General features: G+C 44.4%; 1 protein-coding gene and 1 non-coding gene across 16 annotated transcripts in view; both read left to right on the forward strand.

Annotated features, from left to right (window-relative positions):
* MTMR12 (myotubularin related protein 12) overlaps positions 1–18,226 on the forward strand; it is an 83,134-nt gene extending 64,908 nt beyond the window's left edge. For 3 of the 15 annotated variants that reach the window (XM_024356647.3, XM_009449338.4, XM_063810504.1), the window contains 8 exons: positions 75–161; positions 4,285–4,363; positions 5,752–5,822; positions 8,710–8,882; positions 12,732–12,899; positions 13,927–14,088; positions 14,842–14,901; positions 17,518–18,226. In XM_024356647.3, coding sequence (XP_024212415.3) covers positions 75–161; positions 4,285–4,363; positions 5,752–5,822; positions 8,710–8,882; positions 12,732–12,899; positions 13,927–14,088; positions 14,842–14,901; positions 17,518–18,087 — 1,370 coding nt within the window. In that variant the 3' untranslated portion in view covers positions 18,088–18,226. Of the gene's footprint in view, positions 1–74; positions 162–4,284; positions 4,364–5,751; positions 5,823–8,709; positions 8,883–12,731; positions 12,900–13,926; positions 14,152–14,841; positions 14,902–17,517 lie in introns of all 15 variants that reach the window. The other 12 variants (XM_054685109.2, XM_024356648.3, XM_024356649.3 and 9 more) reach the window with 9 other exon arrangements.
* Positions 12,986–13,095, forward strand: LOC112209273 (U6 spliceosomal RNA). Its single transcript, XR_002944024.1, has one exon. It is a non-coding gene; the product is annotated as a U6 spliceosomal RNA (small nuclear RNA).
* Positions 18,227–19,976: the final 1,750 nt, after the last annotated feature.

Here is a 19,976-nt window from a genome sequence, read left to right on the forward strand (position 1 = left end):
AGCCCAGGGCTGTGATGTCATGGAGCCAGGGGTCTGGCTGCCATTACCACACTTCCCTCTCCATCTCTCTCCAGGCTTTCCCTCCCCGCCTCCTTATTGTGGCAGTGATCACACGGCCACCCTCCTCTTCTCCCCTTCCTCAGCATACCAGTTGCCCAGTGGTGAGCATTTTGGTTTCTTCCTTTAAAAGTTTTTGAACTATGTAGTATTTATATTTGTTGACTTGCAGTAATTTATAAAGTGAATAATGTTCGTTTTCTTCTGTAGACTTTTTCCCAAAGTGGAAATACTTTAATTTTTTCCCCTGATTGGGAATATACAGTTTCTAACAATATTAAAAGTTCTACCAGAAATGTACAAAGTAGAAAATGAAATATGCCTGTCCCAGCTACCCCCATTTTCCTGCCCAGGCTGCCTACTGGTGCCTCATATTTAATACTGCTCAGTCACTCATTGATTCTCTTCATTCTGGAATGAGTCTTTACGCTCTGAGATTTGTCATGCCTATAGATAACTTTTCCTAACTTGGACATTGTTTTTTGAGACAGGGTGTCACCTCTGTCATCCAGACTGGAGTGCAGTGGCATGATCACAGCTCACTGCAACCTTAAAACTCCCAGGCTCAAGTGATCCTCCCACCTCTGCCTCCCAAGTAGCTGGGATTACAGGCACACACCTCCTCACCTGGCTAATTTTTGCATTTTTTGTAGAGACAGAGTCCCATCATGTTGCCCAGACTGATCTTGAACTCCGGGGCTCAAGCGATCCTCCCACTTTGGCCTTGCAAAGTGCTGGGATTATAGGCATGAGCCGCTGCCTGGACTAACTTGGACTTTTTAGCCTAGCAAATTCTTAACTGTCTTGGGATTCATTCAGTGACATTTATTGAGTTTCCATTGAACAAGGGGTCTTCAAAAAGTTCATGGAAAATGTATATTATGAAAAAACTATGCATGAATTCCAAAACTTTTTTACCCCAAAATAACTCATAGTAACTTACTATAACATGCCTGAGCAGGATCTGGTTTGAGGAGCTAAGAAGGGTAAGAAATTAGTTTGAAAACAGGCCCTATTAGAGCAACATGAATTCTGCTGAAATTGAAGCAAAAACAAATATTGAATTTATGGTGAAGCTTGGGTGGAAGAATGGTGAAATTATTGATGCTTTAGAAAAAGTTTACGGGGACAGTGCCCCAAAGAAATCAGCAGTTTACAAATGGACAACTCATTTTTAAGAAGGAGCAGATGATGTTGAAGATAAAGCCTGCAGTGGCAAACTGTCCACGTTAATTTGCGAGGAAAAAATTAATCTTGTTTCTGCCCTAATTGAAGAGGACCGACAGCAGAAGAAACAATAGTCAACTCCATAGACATCTCAGTTGGTTCAGCCTACACAATTCTGACTGAAAGGATAAAGTTGAGCAAACCTACTTGCTGGGCGCAGTGGCTGACGCCTGTAATCCAGCACTTTGGGAGGCTGAGACGGGCGGATCACTTGAGTTCAGGAATTTGAGACCAGCCCAGCTAACATGGCGAAACCCATCTCTGCTAAAAATACAAAAATTAGCCGGACGTAGTGGTGGGTGCCTGTAATCCCAGCTACTTGGAGGAGCTGAGGCAGGAAAATGAACCCAAGAGGCGGAGGTTGCAGTGAGCCAAGATCACGCTACTGCTCTCCAGCTTGGGTGACAGAGCAAGACTCCATCTCAAAAAAAAAAACAAAAAAACTGTCTACTCAATAGGCACCGAAACCATTGTGCCCAAATCAGCTTCAGATGAGAGCAGAGCTTTCAACAGAAATTTTAAATAAGTGGGATCAAAATCCTGAAGCATTTCTTTGAAGAATTGTAACAGGAGAAGAAACATGGCTTTACCAGTACAATCCTGAAGACAAAATACAATCAAAGCAATGGCTACCGAGAGGTGGAAGTGGTCCAGCCAGGGCAAAAGCAGATATGTCAAGAGCAAAGGTCATGGCAACAGTTTTTTGTGATGCTCCAGCCATTTTGCTTGTTGACTTTCTGACCAAAGCACAAAAACATCTGCTTATGAGAGGTTTTGTTTTTTCTGAGACAAATTCTCACTCTGTTGCCCAGGCTGGAGTGCAGTGGTGTGATCTTGGCTCACTGCAACCTCCACCTCCTGGGTTCAAGTGATTCTTGTGCCTCAGCCTCCTGAGTAGCTGGAATTACAGGTGTGCACCACCACACCCGGCTAATATTTGTATTTTTAGTAGAGGCAAGGTTTCACCATGTTGGCCAGACTGGTCTTGAACTCCTTACCTCAAGTGATCTACCCTCCTCGGCCTCCCAAAGTGCTGGGATTAGAGGCATGAGCCACCATGCCCAGCCATAAGAGTGTTTTAAGAAAGTTGGCCAACGCTTTTGTAGAAAAATGCCTGGGAAGACTTCATCAGAGGGTCCTTCTCTACTGCTCATTCCTCCTATCAAACAAGGGCAATTTTGCAAGAGTTTTGATGGGAACTCATTAGGCATCTACCTTAAAAGTCTGATTTGGCTCCTTCTGACTTCATTTTCTAATCTTAAAAAATCCTTAAAGGGGGCTGGGCGTAGTAGCTCACGTGTATAATTGCAGCACTTTGGGAGGCCGAGGTGGGCGGATCACCAGAGGTCAGGAATTCAAGACCAGCCTAGCCAACATGGTGAAACCCCATCTCTACTAAAAATACAAAAATTAGCCAGGCATGGTGGTGGGCACCTGTAATGCCAGCTACTCCGGAGGCTGAGACAGAAGAATCGCTTGAACCCGGGAGGCAGAGGTTGCAGTGAGCTGAGATTGTGCCATTGCACATTGCACTCCAGCCTGGGTGACAAGAGCAAAACTCCATCTCAAAAAAAACACAGAAATCCTTGAAGGGAACACATTTTTTTTCAGTTAGTAATGTAAAATAGACTGCAATGACATGGTTAAATTCCCAGGACCCTCAGTTCTTTAGAGGGGGTTGAGAGTGTCTTAAACTTGATGGAGCTTATGTTGAGAAATAAAGTTTATATTTTTTATTTTCATCTTTTAGTTCCATGTTTTCACATACTTTTTGAAGTCCCCTTGTATATACTAACTATGCTAGGCGTTGGTGATAAAGAGAAATATAACACCAAGAGCTTATATTCTTGCAGGGGAAACAGCAATGTATGACTCAAACTAAAACATTACAATACATGTTTACTATTTAATCAAGGACACTCATTCTAGTTTTATTTCAGTCACTCAGGACTTTCAGGGATATCTGTCTTTTATTGATTTGAGTTTGCAACTTTTTTTTTCTTTTTTTCTTGAGATGGAGTTCTGTTCTTGTTGCCCAGGCTGGAGTGCAATGGTGCGATCTTAGCTCACTGTAACCTCCGCCACCCCGGTTCAAGCAATTCTCCTGCCTCAGCCTTCCAAGTAGCTGGGATTACAGGCATGGGCCACCACCCCCGGCTAATTTTTTTGTATTTTGGTAGAGACGGGGTTTCTCTGTGTTGGTCAGGCTGGTCTCAAACTTCTGACCTCAGTGATCCGCCCTCCTCCGCCTCCCAAAGTGCAGAGATTACAGGCGTGAGCCACCACATCTGGCCTTTTTTTTTTTTTCTTTTCATTTTTTAGAAACAGGGTCTCACTCTGTTGCCAAGGCTAGGGTGCAGTGGCGCCACCATAGCTCACTGCAGCCTCAAACTCCTGGCCTCAAGTGATCTTCCTGCTTCTGGGATTATAGTGCTGGGATTATAGGCATGAGCCACAGCACCCAGCCTGAGTTTGCAGCTTTTAAATATATTGGATTTCTGTAAGATTTAAGGTTCTCTGTTTTATAAGGCATGTAGGAGGAGTCATGTCATGGTATGCTGGGTGGACGAACTTGTGCATTGAGATTCTAATGAAAGTTAAGCCTGACCCTTAGGCTTCCGTGGCATCAGTATGGATCCAGTTGCATTTTCCACTTCTAGAATTAACAGCCTGGATGTCAACTATTTCTGCCTAAAGCATGTTACTCTCTGTCGACTTACAGGATGAACCATGGCTTTGTGTATGCATTGTAGGAATTTCTTATTTCAGCAATAAAGATCTCTTTTTGACCACCACAATCTTCTAGGGGCCTACAGCTCAGAAACCATTTCAGCTGAAGTTTTGAAATGACCCTTACTCAAAATAGAGTCCTGTGCCTGGATTCTGCAGTTTGAGTCAGGACTGTTAATCTGAATGACACAGTTGAGGAGCACAGGATTTTTGTGGCAAGTATGTCAGTGAACAATGACCTGACGTCTTTACTCCTTTTTCTTTTTTCAGATAACAGTACTGAATTTTGGGACACAGATATAAAATGGTTTTCTCTGTTGGAAAGTAGCAGCTGGCTTGACATAATCAGGTATTTCAAACCATTGTTTTACTCATGAATTTTGTAATTGTATAACTCAGGGTAGTAGATCAAACCGACAAATAATTTAACTGTTTGATATTTGACAGTTAAATATTCTTAGATCACATGTTCTACAGCTAGATTTTATATTTGCTACTTATTTCTGTGCACATTTGATAGGAATTTATGAACATGCCACCTGCTTACAAGGAGATGTACTCTACAGACAAGGCATTGAAAAAACACAGAAAGAGTGTGACAACCCAGAATTATTATTGAGGCAGCAGTGCTGGCCTCCAGGGAGGAAATTGAGGGTGAGAACAGGAGTGATACTGACTTTTCACTGAATACCTTTTTTAATCTTGTGTCTTATGCATATATTATCTGTGTTTTTAAAAACCATGATTAATGTCAGTTATTTTTGGTTTGGGACCGTTGAGAGTTCCAGAAAACAGTTATATTGCCTTTCCTACTTTCTATATTGAATAGCTCTTCTCTGTTGCCATTAAATAGAGGATATGGCAGAGAAAGGTGCAAAACAGAAATGATGATCAGGATGACAGAGTAGCTCTAATGCTAGGCTACATTTCAGGAGGGAGAGCAATGCTTCCTACTGCCTCACACACATTCTCCCTCCATTCTGAAGTGAGTACTGCGGAAAGGAGCCTTGGCCCTCCAGACACTGAACTGTGCTTCAGACATCCTGCTACACGTCTCATAATTTGAATATATAATGGCAGACAGGGATAAATGTTATGGAAACAAAGAACCCTTCTTTGTGTGGGGTGGGCAGAGAAGGGTGAGCATCTCTAGCCAGATGAAGAGTCGGGGTGTGGGAAGGGAAGGTGGCTGGGGGGTAGGAGAGGACACCTCTGCAAGCAGAAGACAACATATGTGAAGGCCCCCAGTTATACAAGTCAAAGCTGGGAATCGCGGCAATAGTTGCAAAGGGAATAACGTGTAGAGAGAGACAAAAAGGATTTCTGAGCATATTGGAGCTTTTTAGCCATTCTGATACATTCAGCAGGTCACCTTAAGTAAAGCAATCTGGACATGTCTCACATTCTCCAGGTATGGATTTTTATGAATCTTGCTCACCAGCAGACTCAGGCGTGAGTTTTTAATAAGAATGTCTAGTTTAGAAATTACCTAGGAGCATTTTCACATCAACTTTAGGATTCCCTTCTGAAAATTTTCAGTTTCTAATGGGCAGGAATATATCCCGGTATCTAAATAATGTAAATGGAAGTTAGTTTCTTTTCTAGAGGATTTTAGCATGAAAAAAAAAAATAAGAGAGAAGACTGAAGATCAAGTCAGACTCTCTCTAAACTACATAATGTTTGTGTTACCAAGCTCATGAACTAATGCCCCTTTTTCTTGTGTCTTTCCTATTCAGACGTTGCCTGAAAAAAGCAATAGAGATTACAGAATGTATGGAAGCACAAAACATGAATGTTCTTCTTTTAGGTAATATATAGGAAGCACAAAGGATGATTTCCATTTTCCTTCACTTGAGATTCAATTTTTGTATATGTAGCTTTATGTATTTGGAAACAAAAGGAGTGAGTTAGTGTAGAAATCCTTCCTATTCCTTTCTCCCTAACCTTGGAATCCTTTGCCTTGGATTTCAGTGTTAGAGTTTAAAACAAAATTCTTTCACTTTGCACTTGGCAGACCTATTCACAGTCCACAAAGGAATTGTTGGTATCTTTACCAAAGCTCACATTTCTTAATGTTTTGGATTTTGTTTTATATTAACTGAGCTTGGTTAAATTTAAAATCTTTTTAGAATCCGTCTTATATAAAGAGATCCATGGATGATTTGGTTGTTATTTTTATATCTTTGTGGTTGACAACTTTATTCAGTTACCATAGAAACTTGGTGGCCTGTGAGTTCCTTTTCCTCAGCGGGCTTAACTCGCTGTACATGATGCAAACATTCAGAATGTGCGAAAGCAAGTGTGAACCACCATGCAAGGAAGATTGGTGCTGTAACTAGTTACATATGAGCTAAAACATTACCTGCTGTTTAGAAATACTATGTTTCGTTTAGCCCCACACTATAAATTAAGTAGATTGTCTCATGCTTTATACCCCCAAGCTTTTATCATTCTCTGAAACTCTGTAACTGTTGGCCCTGGGTTCTAAGGGCAGCCTGGAAAATGTATCTTTCTGTGGCTTCTGTCCATCTGATATTGGCTGACCGACTTAGATTTGAATACATTTATTGAGCCTCTGCCATGTGCAGGGCTCTGTTCCGCCTTCAAGAAGTTTGCAACCTAATGAGAGAGTTGCCTTAAGTGTGCTATTGAAAAAGACCTAACCAGCTGTGACAGAACAGAGCATTATTTGAGTACTGAGCAACTAGTGAAAAGGGGGAGGGATAAAGATTGGAGGTCTAAGAAACGGAAGGACTCAGGGCCAGAACACATTAATCACAGAGTTGCATAGAGTGAAATTTGAATCTTTGACTGATAGAACTGAGACGTCCTTCACTCCTGGATGGACTACTGAATTGTCTCACCTTGGAAATCTCTTTTAGTCCTTCATTCCATTACCCACAGGAGTATCATTAACACCCTTCAGATCCAAGAAGAAAGAGTTCCTTAAAAATGAAACTTGTGGCTGGACACGGTGGCTCACACCTGTAATCCCAGAATTTTGGGAGGCCAAGGCAGGCAGATCACTTGGGGCCAGGAGTTGGAGACCAGCCTGGCCGACATGACGAAACCCTGTCTCTACTAATAATGCAAAAATTAGTCGGGCTTGGTGCTGTGTGCCTGTAGTCCTGGCTACTCGGGAGGCTGAGGCACAAGAATTGCTTTAATCTGGGAGGCAGAGGTTGCAGTGAGCCAAGATTGTGCCGCTGCACTCCAGCCTGGGTGACAGAGTGAGACTCTGTCTCCAAAAAAAAACTTGTTTTGAAAATTGATAGCACTAGAAGACAAAAATGAAAATCTGTTTCTCTGTAACCCATGTCATCCCATAGTTGAGGCTTGTTTCCTGGAGGGAGAAGTGTAAGCTTGGACCCATAGTGCTCTGTGATTATAGGGGTCAGGATGAAAGAGTTATCACAATATGAGCACCTCCCTAGTTACAATTCATTCTTTTTTTTTTTTTTTTTTTTTTGAGACGGAGTCTCCCTCTGTTGTCCAGGCTGGAGTGCAATGGTGCGATCTCAGCTCACGGCAACCTCTGTCTCCCTGGTTCAAGCGATTCTTCTGCCTCAGCCTCCTGAGTAGCTGGGATTACAGGCGTGCACCACCATGCCCAGCTAATTTTTGTATTTTTAGTAGAGACGGGGTTTCACCATGTTGGTCAGACTGATCTCGAACTCCTGACATCGTGATCCACCCACCTCAGCCTCCCAAAGTGCTGGGATTACAGGCATGAGCCACCGCGCCTGGCCTACAATTCATTCTTAAGTTTCTCTAACACCAATGATACTAGCACCATCCTCCTCATGGACATTTTTTAAAAACAACTCGAGTTGCACCTATTTTTGTGAAAGGGAAACTATGGGGATGTAGACCCTGACTTTTAGGATCTTAAAACCCTTAAGACAAATGCACGGATAAAGATATGTGGTTCTTTTGCTCTAAGTCATGAATGTTAAACAAGTATGTGAGTGGACTTTTCATCAAATGAGTTTTGGAAAGTGCATGGCAGGTGGGCATGTAGAAGTAGGCCAAGCAGAGTTTGTCTCCTAGGATAGGCAGGAGAAGCAGGCACCTCTGTGCCCCTCAAACAGAAAAGGACAGAGCCTTAGAGCTGAAAATAGAAATAATTTTGCTACAGTCAAGAAATATTAAACTTTCTCCAAAGTAGAGTTAGTGGAGGACTTAGGAGTGGAGGAAGGGATGTCTGAGGTGAGTTTGAGAAGCAGCTGAGCCATGAAGTAGTGAGTTCAGTGACGGAGGCGTCCACACCCCAGGAGGAGTTCAGTGACGGAGGCTTCCACACCCTAGGAGGGAAGAACTTTAGTCTTGGCCTGCGGAGCCTGGCAGGTCATCATTATGTGGGTGATTCTGCTGTCTCTGTGTGGCACACCTAGACCCCCACGTGCTGAAAGTAGCTTTGCAGTGCTGCATTTATTTATTCAGTATGCAAATCCACATTTAGTACCAGCGTATGCCAGAACCTGTACTAGACATGCTAGAGCAGTTCATGTCTCAGTCTGAAAACATAACCCTTTGTTATTGGCCCTTGCCTTTAGGGAATAAGAACATGACCGTTAATAGTAGACCTTGGTGTTGGGAATCCTACTTTTAACTGTGCAAGTGAGAGCATTCTGAAACTTTTTAACATTTTATGCCCTCCTTCCTCTTTGCACTGCTGCTGGGGCCTCTCTTAGAGGAGAATGCATCCGACCTCTGCTGTCTCATTTCCTCTCTGGTGCAACTGATGATGGACCCCCACTGCAGAACCAGAATTGGTTTCCAGAGCCTCATCCAAAAGGAGTGGGTCATGGGTGGCCACTGTTTCTTGGATCGCTGCAACCATCTCCGCCAGAACGACAAAGAGGAGGTGAGTTCCCTCACTGCAGACTGTTTCTGTCATGGGGAGAACTACTAAATCTCTTATTTAATACCTGTCATCAGATGTAGTAGGATTGCTGCTTGCAAAGTGTAAGCCAAACAGGTTTGTTAAGAAAACTAGGATCGTTTCATTGTGTGATGACTTTGGATACTTTAAATAATAGTGAAACCTTTCCCAGAGGAAAGAGATATTAACAAGTATGTTCAGAGTTTTCTAAATTGTGTACACCAAGGGTGTATACATATTTCACAGTGGGAATAATATTTATTAATAAGACTTAAATATAAAGTAACTCAGTGAGGGAGACTCCTACCTTTTCCACAAAATTAGTCTTTGCAATAAAAAGATATTCAGGGTGCAGGTTTTCTACAGAAAATATAGGTTGAGCATCCCTTATCTGAAAGTCATGGGACCAGAAGTGTTTCAGATTTCAAATTGTTTTGGATTTTGGAATATTTGCATTCCATTACTGGTTGAGCATCCTTAATCCAAAAATTGGAGGCCTGGCATGGTGGTTTGCACCTGTAATCCCAGCACTTTGGGAGAACAGGAGTTTGAAACCAGCCTGGGCAACATAGACAGACCTCATCTCTACCAAAAATAAAAATAAAATAAAATAAACTGGGCATGGTGATGCCTGACTACAGTCCCAGTTACCAGGGAAGGTGAGGTGAGAGGATTGCTTGAGCCTGGGAGGTCAAAGCTGCAGTGAGCCATGATTGTGCCACTGCACTCCAGCCTGAGTGACAGTGAGACCCTATCTCAAAATAAATAAAGTTTTAGATTTTGGAACTGAATGATTTCAGATTTTCAGAGTCAATTTTTTTTTTTTTTTTTTTGAGACGGAGTCTTGCTCTGTTGCACAGGCTAGAGTGCAGTGGTGCAGTCTCAGCTCACTGCAGCCTCTGCCTCCTGGGTTTAAGCTTATCTCCTGCCTCAGCCTCCCTAGTAATTGGCATTACAGGTGTGCACTACCATGCCTGGCGAATTTTTTGTATTTTTAGTAGAGATGGGGTTTCGCCATGTTGGCCAGGCTGGTCTTGAACTCCTGACCTCAAGTGACCCACCTGCCTCAGCCTCCCAAAGTGCTGGGATTACAGGCATGAGCCGCCACACCTGGCCATTCAGAGTCAATTTTCCTTGCACATAAACCTTTTTGAAATAAAGCACAGGGGCCAGGCACGGTGGCTCCCACCTGTAATCCCAGGACTTTGGGAGGCCAAGGCAGGTGGGTCACAAGGTCAGGAGGTCGACACCATCCTGGCTAACACGGTGAAACCCCGTCTCTACTAAAAATACAAAAAATTAGCCGGGTGTGGTGGCACATGCCTGTAGTCCCAGCTACTTGGGAGGCTGAGGCAGGAGAATCACTTAAACCCGGGAGGCAGAGGTTGCAGTGAGCCAAGATTGTGCCACTGCATTCCAGCCTGGGTGACAGAATGAGACTCCATCTCCAAAAAAAAAAGAAGAAAGCACAGGGTTATGTTAATGCCATCTGTTACCAGGGCCTTAGTGGTAGCGTGGGTGGGAATGTCCCCATAGCCTCTTCTGCTTCTGTCTGGATTAATCGCTCCAGGCCTGGACCTCCAAGTTCAGGCACAGGAGAGTTAGCATTTTAGGTCACCTGGTGAAAATGAGTCCCCCAGATTGTGGTGTACATGTCTAGATGACAGCTGTACACACTCCCTTGGCTGCCTTATTGATGATTGTTGGAAGGAAAAATGAAAACACACAAACTTTCTTTAATCAACTCATGTGCAGTGCTGACGTATGCTAGCAGTGTTACTTGTGGTTTTTCATACTCCAGGTAGTCAGCATGTCTGTCTGTGGTACAGAACAGCTTGACACAGAATGCTGTGGGCACACAGAGCCATGGCTCCTGATCGTAAGGGCTTGGCAGGTTCCTTGGGTGATCCAGGTCTCTCTCACTGAGCAAGATGGTTTCTTTCAGGCCTGGCCTGTACTTATCTGTGTCCCATTGAGCTGAATAGAAATCACATCTTTCAGTCCTGGAAGGGACTTGAAGAAACTAATTTGAAAGGTTGATGGCATTTACATAACATGGGAGGCAGAGAGAGCTGATACTTTGTGGAGACGAGTATGGTTGTTTTTTTCTTTCTTTTTTTTTTTGGAGAAGAAGTTTCGCTCGTGTTGCCCAGGCTAGAGTGCAATGGCACGATCTTGGCTCATTGCAACCTCCTCTTCCCGGGTTCAAGTGATTCTCCTGCCTCAGCGTCTTAAGTAGCTGGGATTACAGGCATGCCCCTCCATTCCCGGCTAATTTTTTATTTTTAGTAGAGACAGGGTTTCACCATGCTGGTCAGGTATCGAACTCTTGACCTCAGGTGATTCACCCATGTCAGCCTCCCAAAATGCTGGGATTACAAGCGTGAGCCACAGCGCCCAGCCTTGTTTTGTTTTTGAGACATGGTCTCTCTCTTGCCCAGGCTGGAATACAGTTGCACAGTCATGGCTTACTGCAGTTTCAACCCCCTGGGCTCAAGCAATCCTCCTGCCTCAGCCTTCTGAGTAGCTGGGACTATAGGCGTACACTACCATGCCTAGCTAATTTTTGTATTTTTTGCAGAGATGGGTTTTGCCATGTTGCCCAGGTTGGTCTCAAACTCCCGGGCTCAGGTGATCCATCTGCCTCAGCCTCCCAAAGTGCTGGAAATACACACATGAGCCACCGCGCCTACCCATATGTTTTTGTATATCTTGAGAAAAGGGGGACTGGCAGGCACCATGTCTAATGGGGAAAGAGTCTGAGGTCTAAGAAGAGACCTGATCTGCTGCTGTTCACCCAGCCCTTGGAGAAGTCACTTGTATTTTCTGAGCCTATTGCCCTGCCTATACATTGCAGTTCAAATATTTTCCACTCTATTTAATGATATTATGCATAAAATGAAGTGTGAAATAAAGTTGCTGTACAAATGTTTCTTAGCATCTCAACATGGACATATTGGAGTTTTGAAGGAAAATTGAAAAGAAACATGAGCCCTGTGTGAGACCCTGGGGACCGGCCTCCAGGCATCTCCAATCTTCCCTTTCCTCCTTTGTAAGGGAGAGACTAAAATAGCTTCTCTTAGCCCCCTGGCAGGATCACTGGTTAATCTGGGAGGATAAGCGCTTTCTAAATGATAAAGCACACTAGAAACTACTCTCCCTGCTCATCAAGGGCTCGCCTCTGGGAGCTAATAAATGAGGCTTGTGGATTTGTAAAGATACATTTTGAAAACATTTTGAAACTCACTTTCACTGCTTCTCCCTTGTCTCCCATCCCCGTTGTCTTCTGGGCCCTCACTGCGGGGTGGACAGGAGGCTTCTCCTTCCACGTTGGTCTCCAAGATCAAACCCTGTCAGTTAGTGTGTGGGCAGGTGGGGAATAGAAGTTCCCTCCCACCCCCCGTAACTTTTTATTGACAAAATTCAAAGTAGCACTCATAATTAAGTACATTGTTTGGTAATACAGTACTACTAATGGAAGAATGGAATTTTTTTGGAGGAGATAATATTTTGCTTAATTGGGGTTCTAAGTTAGTGTTTTCTATTATCAGAATCAATTGCAGATGCTCATCTGTAACACTGATCCATAATGAGGTTGTTACATATTTCGTCTTTGAAATGTCTTTGACACAGATAGGCATGTAAATCGCAAGCATGTGATTTCAGTTGAGCGTATTTCTCACTTGGGATGGTATGGAGTATTCTGTGTTTCCCAGAGAATGAAGTCCTCAGAAGTGCTTATTCCACAGCTGTTGAGGTGGCTGCCCCCTGAACTCAGGATGGCTTGCTCTGGGCTCTGCCCACCAAGTAACGTATCTTGTTTTCATGCAGGTTCCTGTGTTCCTGCTTTTCCTAGATTGTGTCTGGCAGCTGGTGCACCAGCATCCCCCGGCATTTGAATTCACAGAGACTTACCTGACTGTTTTGTCAGATAGCCTGTATATACCTATTTTTAGCACCTTCTTCTTCAATTCACCTCATCAAAAAGATACTAACATGGTAAGAGTCCCTCTTAGGAACCTGTGTATTAAAGAGGCTTCTTCTCACAAGTAGGATGCAGTAATACTGATGCTACAAATAAAATGGTGCTCACTTGGCAGCACATACACTAAACAAAGTTGGAATAATACAGAGAAGATTAGCATGGCCCCTGCGAGAGGATGACATGCAAACTCATGAGACGTTCCATATTTTAAAAAAGATATTGAACACTAACTATATACCAAGCATTGGTCTAAGAGCTTCTTAGGTATTAATATTTACTCCTTACAGCACCCTATGGCATATGCATTTTTATTATCCTGGAGGAAGCTGAGGCAAAAAAAGGATAAGTAACTCACTCGTGGTCACATGGTAAATATTGGAACTGGAAGCAAGTGTTGAAGCTGGGGAATTAAGCAAAATTCAAAGCTGTTCATTTGAAAGACAGTTAGACCAGATGTCCTCCGATTTTGCCTGATGCCTGGAACTCCTCTGTGAAGAGAATGGGGACCAGCAGAGCAGGGAAGCTAGCCTTTTCCTTCCATCTTAAACCTTTTGGCCCTCCCTGGACTGTGCCCCCAATTAGATAATCTCAGTGCTTCTGAGCAGCCTCCTGAGGGCTACAGGCTTTGCTTGAGCTGGGAGGATTACCAAATCCCCCAGTGAAGTAGGAGCAACAGCCCTGCTTTCAGAGCTCAGCCTTGTGACTCACCAGCTTTGTGACCTTGGGCAGTTCAGTTTTCTGAGCCTTGGTTTCCTCAAATGTAAAATTGGAAAAACAACAGTTGCCTCGCGAGGCTGTGGAAGCACCCAGCACAGCGGCTGGTGTGTAGACTGCTGGAAAGGAAGTGTCCTTGTTCTTGCCCTCCTCCCACACCAAAAGCTTGTAGTGAATAACCACAGGTAGCATCAGCCTTAAATGCCCATGATTATTCATTCTCAGGGCAGAGCAGGAGCATGCTTCCTGGTGCCTGTGTCCAGAAGTATGTGTTTGCCTTCCTCAGCCCTCCCTGGAAAACAGCATGACCTGTGCTTGTTTTGGCAGGGTAGAGAAGGCCAGGATACACAAAGCAAGCCTTTGAATCTGCTCACCGTGTGGGATTGGTCGGTGCAGTTTGAACCCAAAGCCCAGACATTGCTCAAAAACCCTCTTTATGTGGAAAAGCCAAAACTGGACAAAGGCCAACGGAAAGGAATGCGCTTCAAAGTAAGATGTCCACATGTCTAAACCCCTTCAGCTGCCCAGACCCCGTGCATGTAATGATAAAAGGTACTTATGGATTCTGTCTGCCAGCATTTTCTACCCCTCGAAGCAGTCTGCAGAGTTGAGACTTGTGATGGTCAAATTGTCAAGGGCCATTAGAATCCTTTGCTTTCAGCAAATCACCTTTGCCCTGGTACAACAGGGCCATTTGCCAGATGTCACTGTGGATGCTGCCGCCCTGGTCATACTCCATGGAATCGTGCCTCTTGTCCTGCCTCTGTGTGTGTGTGTGTGTGTGTGTGTGTGTGTGTGTGTGTGTGTTAGTAGAGTAAAAGGAACATTGATTGTGTGGGTTTTACTTGGCCGATACCAGTTCATTTATTATAATAAATAGTAAGACTTTTCTTAATGAGCTGTGCCTGTAAACCACAGGTTGCAAAACTCTGTCAAGGGCTGCAAAGTCTCTGTCACAACTACCCCTCTACTGTTGTAGTACAAAAGAAGCCTTAGTCTGCTCTGCCCTTGGAGTAGCCATTCTTTATTCCTTTACTTGAAAAAAAAAAAAGGAGCCTTAGTAGGTGAACAAGTAGGCATAGCTGTGTTCCAGTGTTTACGAGAACAGGCGCCAGGCCAGATTTGGCCTGAGGGGTGGCCAGTTTGCTGACCTATGCTATGAGCCACAAATGTCAGAAAGTCATTTTAGTTGATAATCCCAAAGTTCCCTAACTGATGAATTATTTAACTGACATTTCCTAGCTCTGTCTCCAGGCCCAGAATTTCTCCCCCACAGAGTCCACAAAGGAGAGAGCAGTGATGGTAAGTCTAAGTCGATGTGTGTCACTGCCTTCTCCATGCCATCCTTATCCTGCCTGATCTGGAGGGCTTCAGAAAGCCTGGCCCTTTCTGGTGTCAGAGTTGGTTCCATTCTAAAGAGGACTGGGGACCTGGGTGAGCCACGGCCAGCAGAGACGATGTTGGCTGCTGAACGACTCAGAACGGCCACTTTGCCCTTTTAGGGGCCGCAGGCCCAGGGTGGAGTTTCCCGTTTCTGGCTGAGCCTCTTCTGCCAGTTTGACCAGAATTGCCCTGAGCCCCAGAATAGCTTGGCCAGAAATTGGTTTTTCTTCAGTGTGTTGTGCCCCCTGGTGGCTGCATGCACATTCTCATGAGAGCTGGATTGGCACCACAGAAACTGCCCTGTGCCAGAGTGGCAGGGGACCTCAGAGACAGCGAGGACAACGTCCGTTGTTTTACGGGAGGAACCTAAGGCTCCCCCTTCCAATAATGGATTTCATTTCTCTCCTCAGACCTAGCTTTTCTAATCGTCTCTTTTCCTTGGGAGATAGGGACAGACAGCCTAAGCTCCAGGAGTTGGCAGGTGGGAAAGGACTGAGCTGAAGGGGTGGAGAATTTCAGGTTGCACTAGCTAAATCACAGTTGGGACGGGGGCGACAAGAAACCTTGAAGCCTTTGGGTAAGAAGACCAGATATCAGGTGGAGCGATGTGTTGAGTGGCCTGGTGGCCTGGGGGAAGTTCTGCAGAGACTCTGAGGAAGCAGGGGCTGAGCAGCATGTGGTGCTGCCGTGCACATGCCACACGGTGGGGGGGACCCATTCCAGTGTGCAGCCTCGGTGTCAGCCGCAGGCCCGGGCCAGGCTTTGGCCTGCAGAGCTGCTGGCATGTCAGCTGGTCTTGAGTGCTCCCTTCGCTTAGGAGATAGAGAGAAGGGGGCTTCCAGGACCAAGGAGAGCTCAGTAGAGAGCCCAGGCTCTGGAGCCAGACTATTTGAACCACCTTTGGCACTGAGCAGCAGTGCCTTCGGCAGATTGCTTACCTCTGTGCCTTAGTTTCCTTGCTTGTAAAGTGGGGCAATAATAGTGACTTTGAGAATGAGGTGCTCAGTGAATGTGAGTACTGAGCACAGAACCGAGCAGGCAGGAAGCACTGGGTGGTGGTTCAGTGTAGTCCCTGCCCTGCCTGACACATCTTCACGATGGAGAAAAAGAGAGGCCACTGAATCCTGGCCTTCATCTTTCCTGACCCTGGATGGAAAGTCAAATCCTGGTCACCTCCGAGCTGTGGTCTTGTGGATGGTTTTGTTTTCTTTTTAATATTTTTATTGTTATTCCATATTTCATAATAAGGAAATAATTTTCTTTACAATAAAGAATATCTTTTTACAAGGAAGAACCATTGATGGAAATATGTTAGAGAGTTTTAGAGTGAACCTGAAAATTAAGTTGTTATCTCTTCTTACTTCAAATGAACAGTAGCAAAAGAGCTGGACAAACAGCTTCTCCCCACATGTTTTTACTTCTGCTTTGGGCACTGGGGAACCCTCATGACCTTCCGACCACATCCATCTTTTACAACCCTTTTTTTTTTTTTTTTTTTTTTGCGAGCCAGAGTTGTGCTGTCATTGCCCAGGCTGGAGTGCAACGGCGTGATCTCGGCTCACTGCAGCCTCTGCCTCCTGGGTTCAAGCAATTCTCCTCCCTCAGCCTCAGGTGCCCACCACCACACCCTGCTAATTTTTTCTATTTTTAGTAGAGACGGGGTTTTGCCATTTTGGCCAGGTTGAGGTTGGTCTTGAACTCCTGGCCTCAGGTGATCTGCCCGCCTCGGTCTCCCAAAGTGCTAGGATTACAGGCATGAGCTACTGCGCCCAGCCTCACAACCCTTTCTCAGTGCACCCCCAAATATAATACTCTGCTCTGGCCACAGAGAGAATGACCAAGGGGGGAAATATGAAAATGTGAAAATGCTCTCCCATTTTCTACTCCATGCAGGTTGCCAGACAAGTCTGGTCAGCTTAGCTGGCTCATCACATTTCTTTGCTCTCACCTGCCTGTTTTCTTTATCTAAAAGAATCTTTATGACTTAGGCTTAAACTCCCACTGGATGCCTGATAAGCTGCTATTTCACCCATGTGATAGTATCTTCTGGTAGTTAGCAGTGCCTCCTTGCAGTTGTTTAGAAGATTGTAGTGGTTAACAGCCTTAAAGTTCTCAAAGAAGAAACATCTTTTTCCCTTTAGAACATGAATGGGCCTGACCCACAAGTTCCCCTAAATCATTAAACTATCTTAAGTTAAACAGCTTTTTCAGAAGTGCTTTGTGTCCTGTGGTGCCCCTGTGACAGAGGAGGAGGGCACCAAAAGCTCCTTTCTCTGTGTCCCAGCATGCCTTTCTGCACAGCTGCCACGTGCACCTGCTTTCCCATTTGTTTCTGGTACAGTGTGCACCATGGGAATACACAGGAATACCCCACCTCTGGATGTCACAGCGTGTTAATGAGTGTGCATTCACATGGCAACACTGATGTCTCTTGGAACTTGTTAAAGCAGGGTTATGCTCTTTTTGTTATGGTAACAGCTGTTAACTGTGCCTGTTATGTTAACCAGTGATTTTTATTTGTGTTTTCTCTCAAAGCATCAACGACAACTTTCTTTGCCACTTACACAATCTAAGTCATCTCCCAAAAGAGGATTTTTCAGGGAAGAAACAGATCATTTAATTAAAAACCTTCTGGGCAAGAGAATTAGCAAACTTATTAATTCTTCTGATGAGCTCCAAGACAACTTTCGAGAGTTCTATGACAGCTGGCATAGCAAGTCCACTGACTACCATGGTTTGTTGTTACCGCATATCGAGGGGCCCGAAATCAAAGTCTGGGCCCAGCGCTACCTACGTTGGATTCCAGAAGCCCAAATCCTAGGTGGTGGCCAAGTGGCCACTCTGAGCAAACTCTTGGAAATGATGGAGGAAGTCCAGAGTTTACAAGAGAAGATCGACGAGAGACACCACAGCCAGCAGGCCCCCCAGGCTGAGGCCCCCTGCCTGCTGAGGAACTCTGCCCGCCTCTCGTCTTTGTTTCCTTTCGCTCTGCTCCAGCGACATTCCTCTAAGCCCGTCTTACCCACCAGTGGCTGGAAAGCTTTGGGAGATGAAGACGATTTGGCCAAACGAGAAGATGAGTTCGTGGACCTAGGGGATGTGTGACCTGTTTGTTGAGTGATTGTGAAAGAGGAATGTGGGAGATTGGGACAGCTGATCCCTGGATTTGTGTCACGCTACAGCTAATGCTGGCTGGGTCCTTAGCCCAGCACTCCGTTAGAATAAACCTGGGCCTTCGGGAAAAGAGGTGGCTCTCATTATTTTTTATGATTCTAAAAGACTATGCAATTAAAACCGCATCTGTAGTATTATTAATTGGAAGGAATTATTACTTGACCAGTAATAGGGTTGTGGCCATTTTCTGATGCCTAAGTATTATACAGAGCCCACAATGGCCAGTTTACTACCAGAAAGGGCTTCAGTAAGATATTCTTGGACTTGATACTTTCTTCAGATCCTCTTTGTGCCAAGATAATTTATCCAGTCATTGGGAATAGTAAGTTTCTGTGTAACCCATCTCAATTATAGAAGCAAGTTCAGCTTTATGTATTTGTATGGGGAGTTGAAGATTCAGATAGAGGTATTAAGATGTGTGGCATTTACTTAAACCATCACATTTTTTCTTTCTACGCCCCCTTGCCTGTAAAACACCTGGGAAGTTCCACTGGTGTCATCCACCCTGATGCTTCAGACCACCCTCCCTTCTTCACAGACCGTGTCACTTTGCCTGTGGGTGGGGGCTAGCCAGCCACCACCCTCTTTTCTGTGCTGCCAGCCCCAGGTCTTCCTCCGCCTGCTCCACACCACTCGCCGCTGTCCCTCTGCACTCCCTGCCTTGGTGCGTGTAGTCCCAGTGTCTCACTGCCAAACCTCTTGGTTACGCTGCGGGGATCTGTTTCTTTGCCTGAGATCCTTCCTGAGGAGCTTCCGTTCCTCTGGAGTCTCTCCTTGTTTGGAACAAATCGCTTCGCCTTTTTCTACTTGCCTGCTGAAGCTTTGGAGCACTTGTGATTGCAGTTTTCTGCCGCAACCCCTGAGCCGAGTTCCTCACATTCTTTTACCTTTATGGACTGATGGGATTGGGTCACTTTTGAATGTGGCTTTCATAGGAAAGCAGCTTAAACATAAATATCAGAAGTGATGATTATCATATGATACCTCAGTGATTTTAAAAGCCATAGAAGAAACTTGACTATGCCTGGTCACCTTCTTGGATCTGCTGTCTAAATGATATATATATATATATATATGAGATATATATCTAATATATACGACATATATATCTCATATATACGACATATATATCTCATATATATGAGATATATATCATATATATGAGATATATATCTCATATGTATCTCATATATGTCATATATATCATATATATCATATATATGATATATATATGATATATATGATATATTTTTTTTTAATGCAGGAAAGTATACTTTGTAAGGAGCAGATTTTTTTGTTCTCAGTGGAACCCTGTCAAATCGCATAAAAGAGAAAAAAAACAAAACTCATTAGAATGTTTTAAATTGAATGTTTGCCTTTTACATATATTTGCTCTTCAGTATGGATCCCAATTTGAATGTTACATGTTCGGAAAAACTTTCAGTTGCTCAAGGGCAATAAGAAAATTTGAGGCCGGGTGTGGTGGCTCACGCCTGTAATCCCAGCACTTTGGGAGGCTCAGGTGGTTGAATTGCTTGAGCCCAGGAGTTCGAGACCAGCCTGGGCAACATGGCAAAACCCTGTCTCTACTAAAAATACAAAAATTAGCTGGGTGTGGTGGTGCATGCCTGTAGTCCCAGCTACTCGGGAGGCTGAGGTGGGAGGATCCCGTGAGCCCGGGAGGTGGAGTTTGCAGTGAGCTAAGATCGTGCCACTGCACTCTGGCCTGGGTGATGGAGCAAGACCTCATCTCAAAAAAAAAGAAAATTGGAAACTATTGACTAAGAGAAGTTTCTAGGTTTGCACTGAATTGTCTTTTG

The sequence above is a fragment of the Pan troglodytes genome, chromosome 4 (genome assembly GCF_028858775.2).
Source record: "Pan troglodytes isolate AG18354 chromosome 4, NHGRI_mPanTro3-v2.0_pri, whole genome shotgun sequence".
Taxonomy (NCBI): Eukaryota; Metazoa; Chordata; class Mammalia; order Primates; family Hominidae; genus Pan; species Pan troglodytes.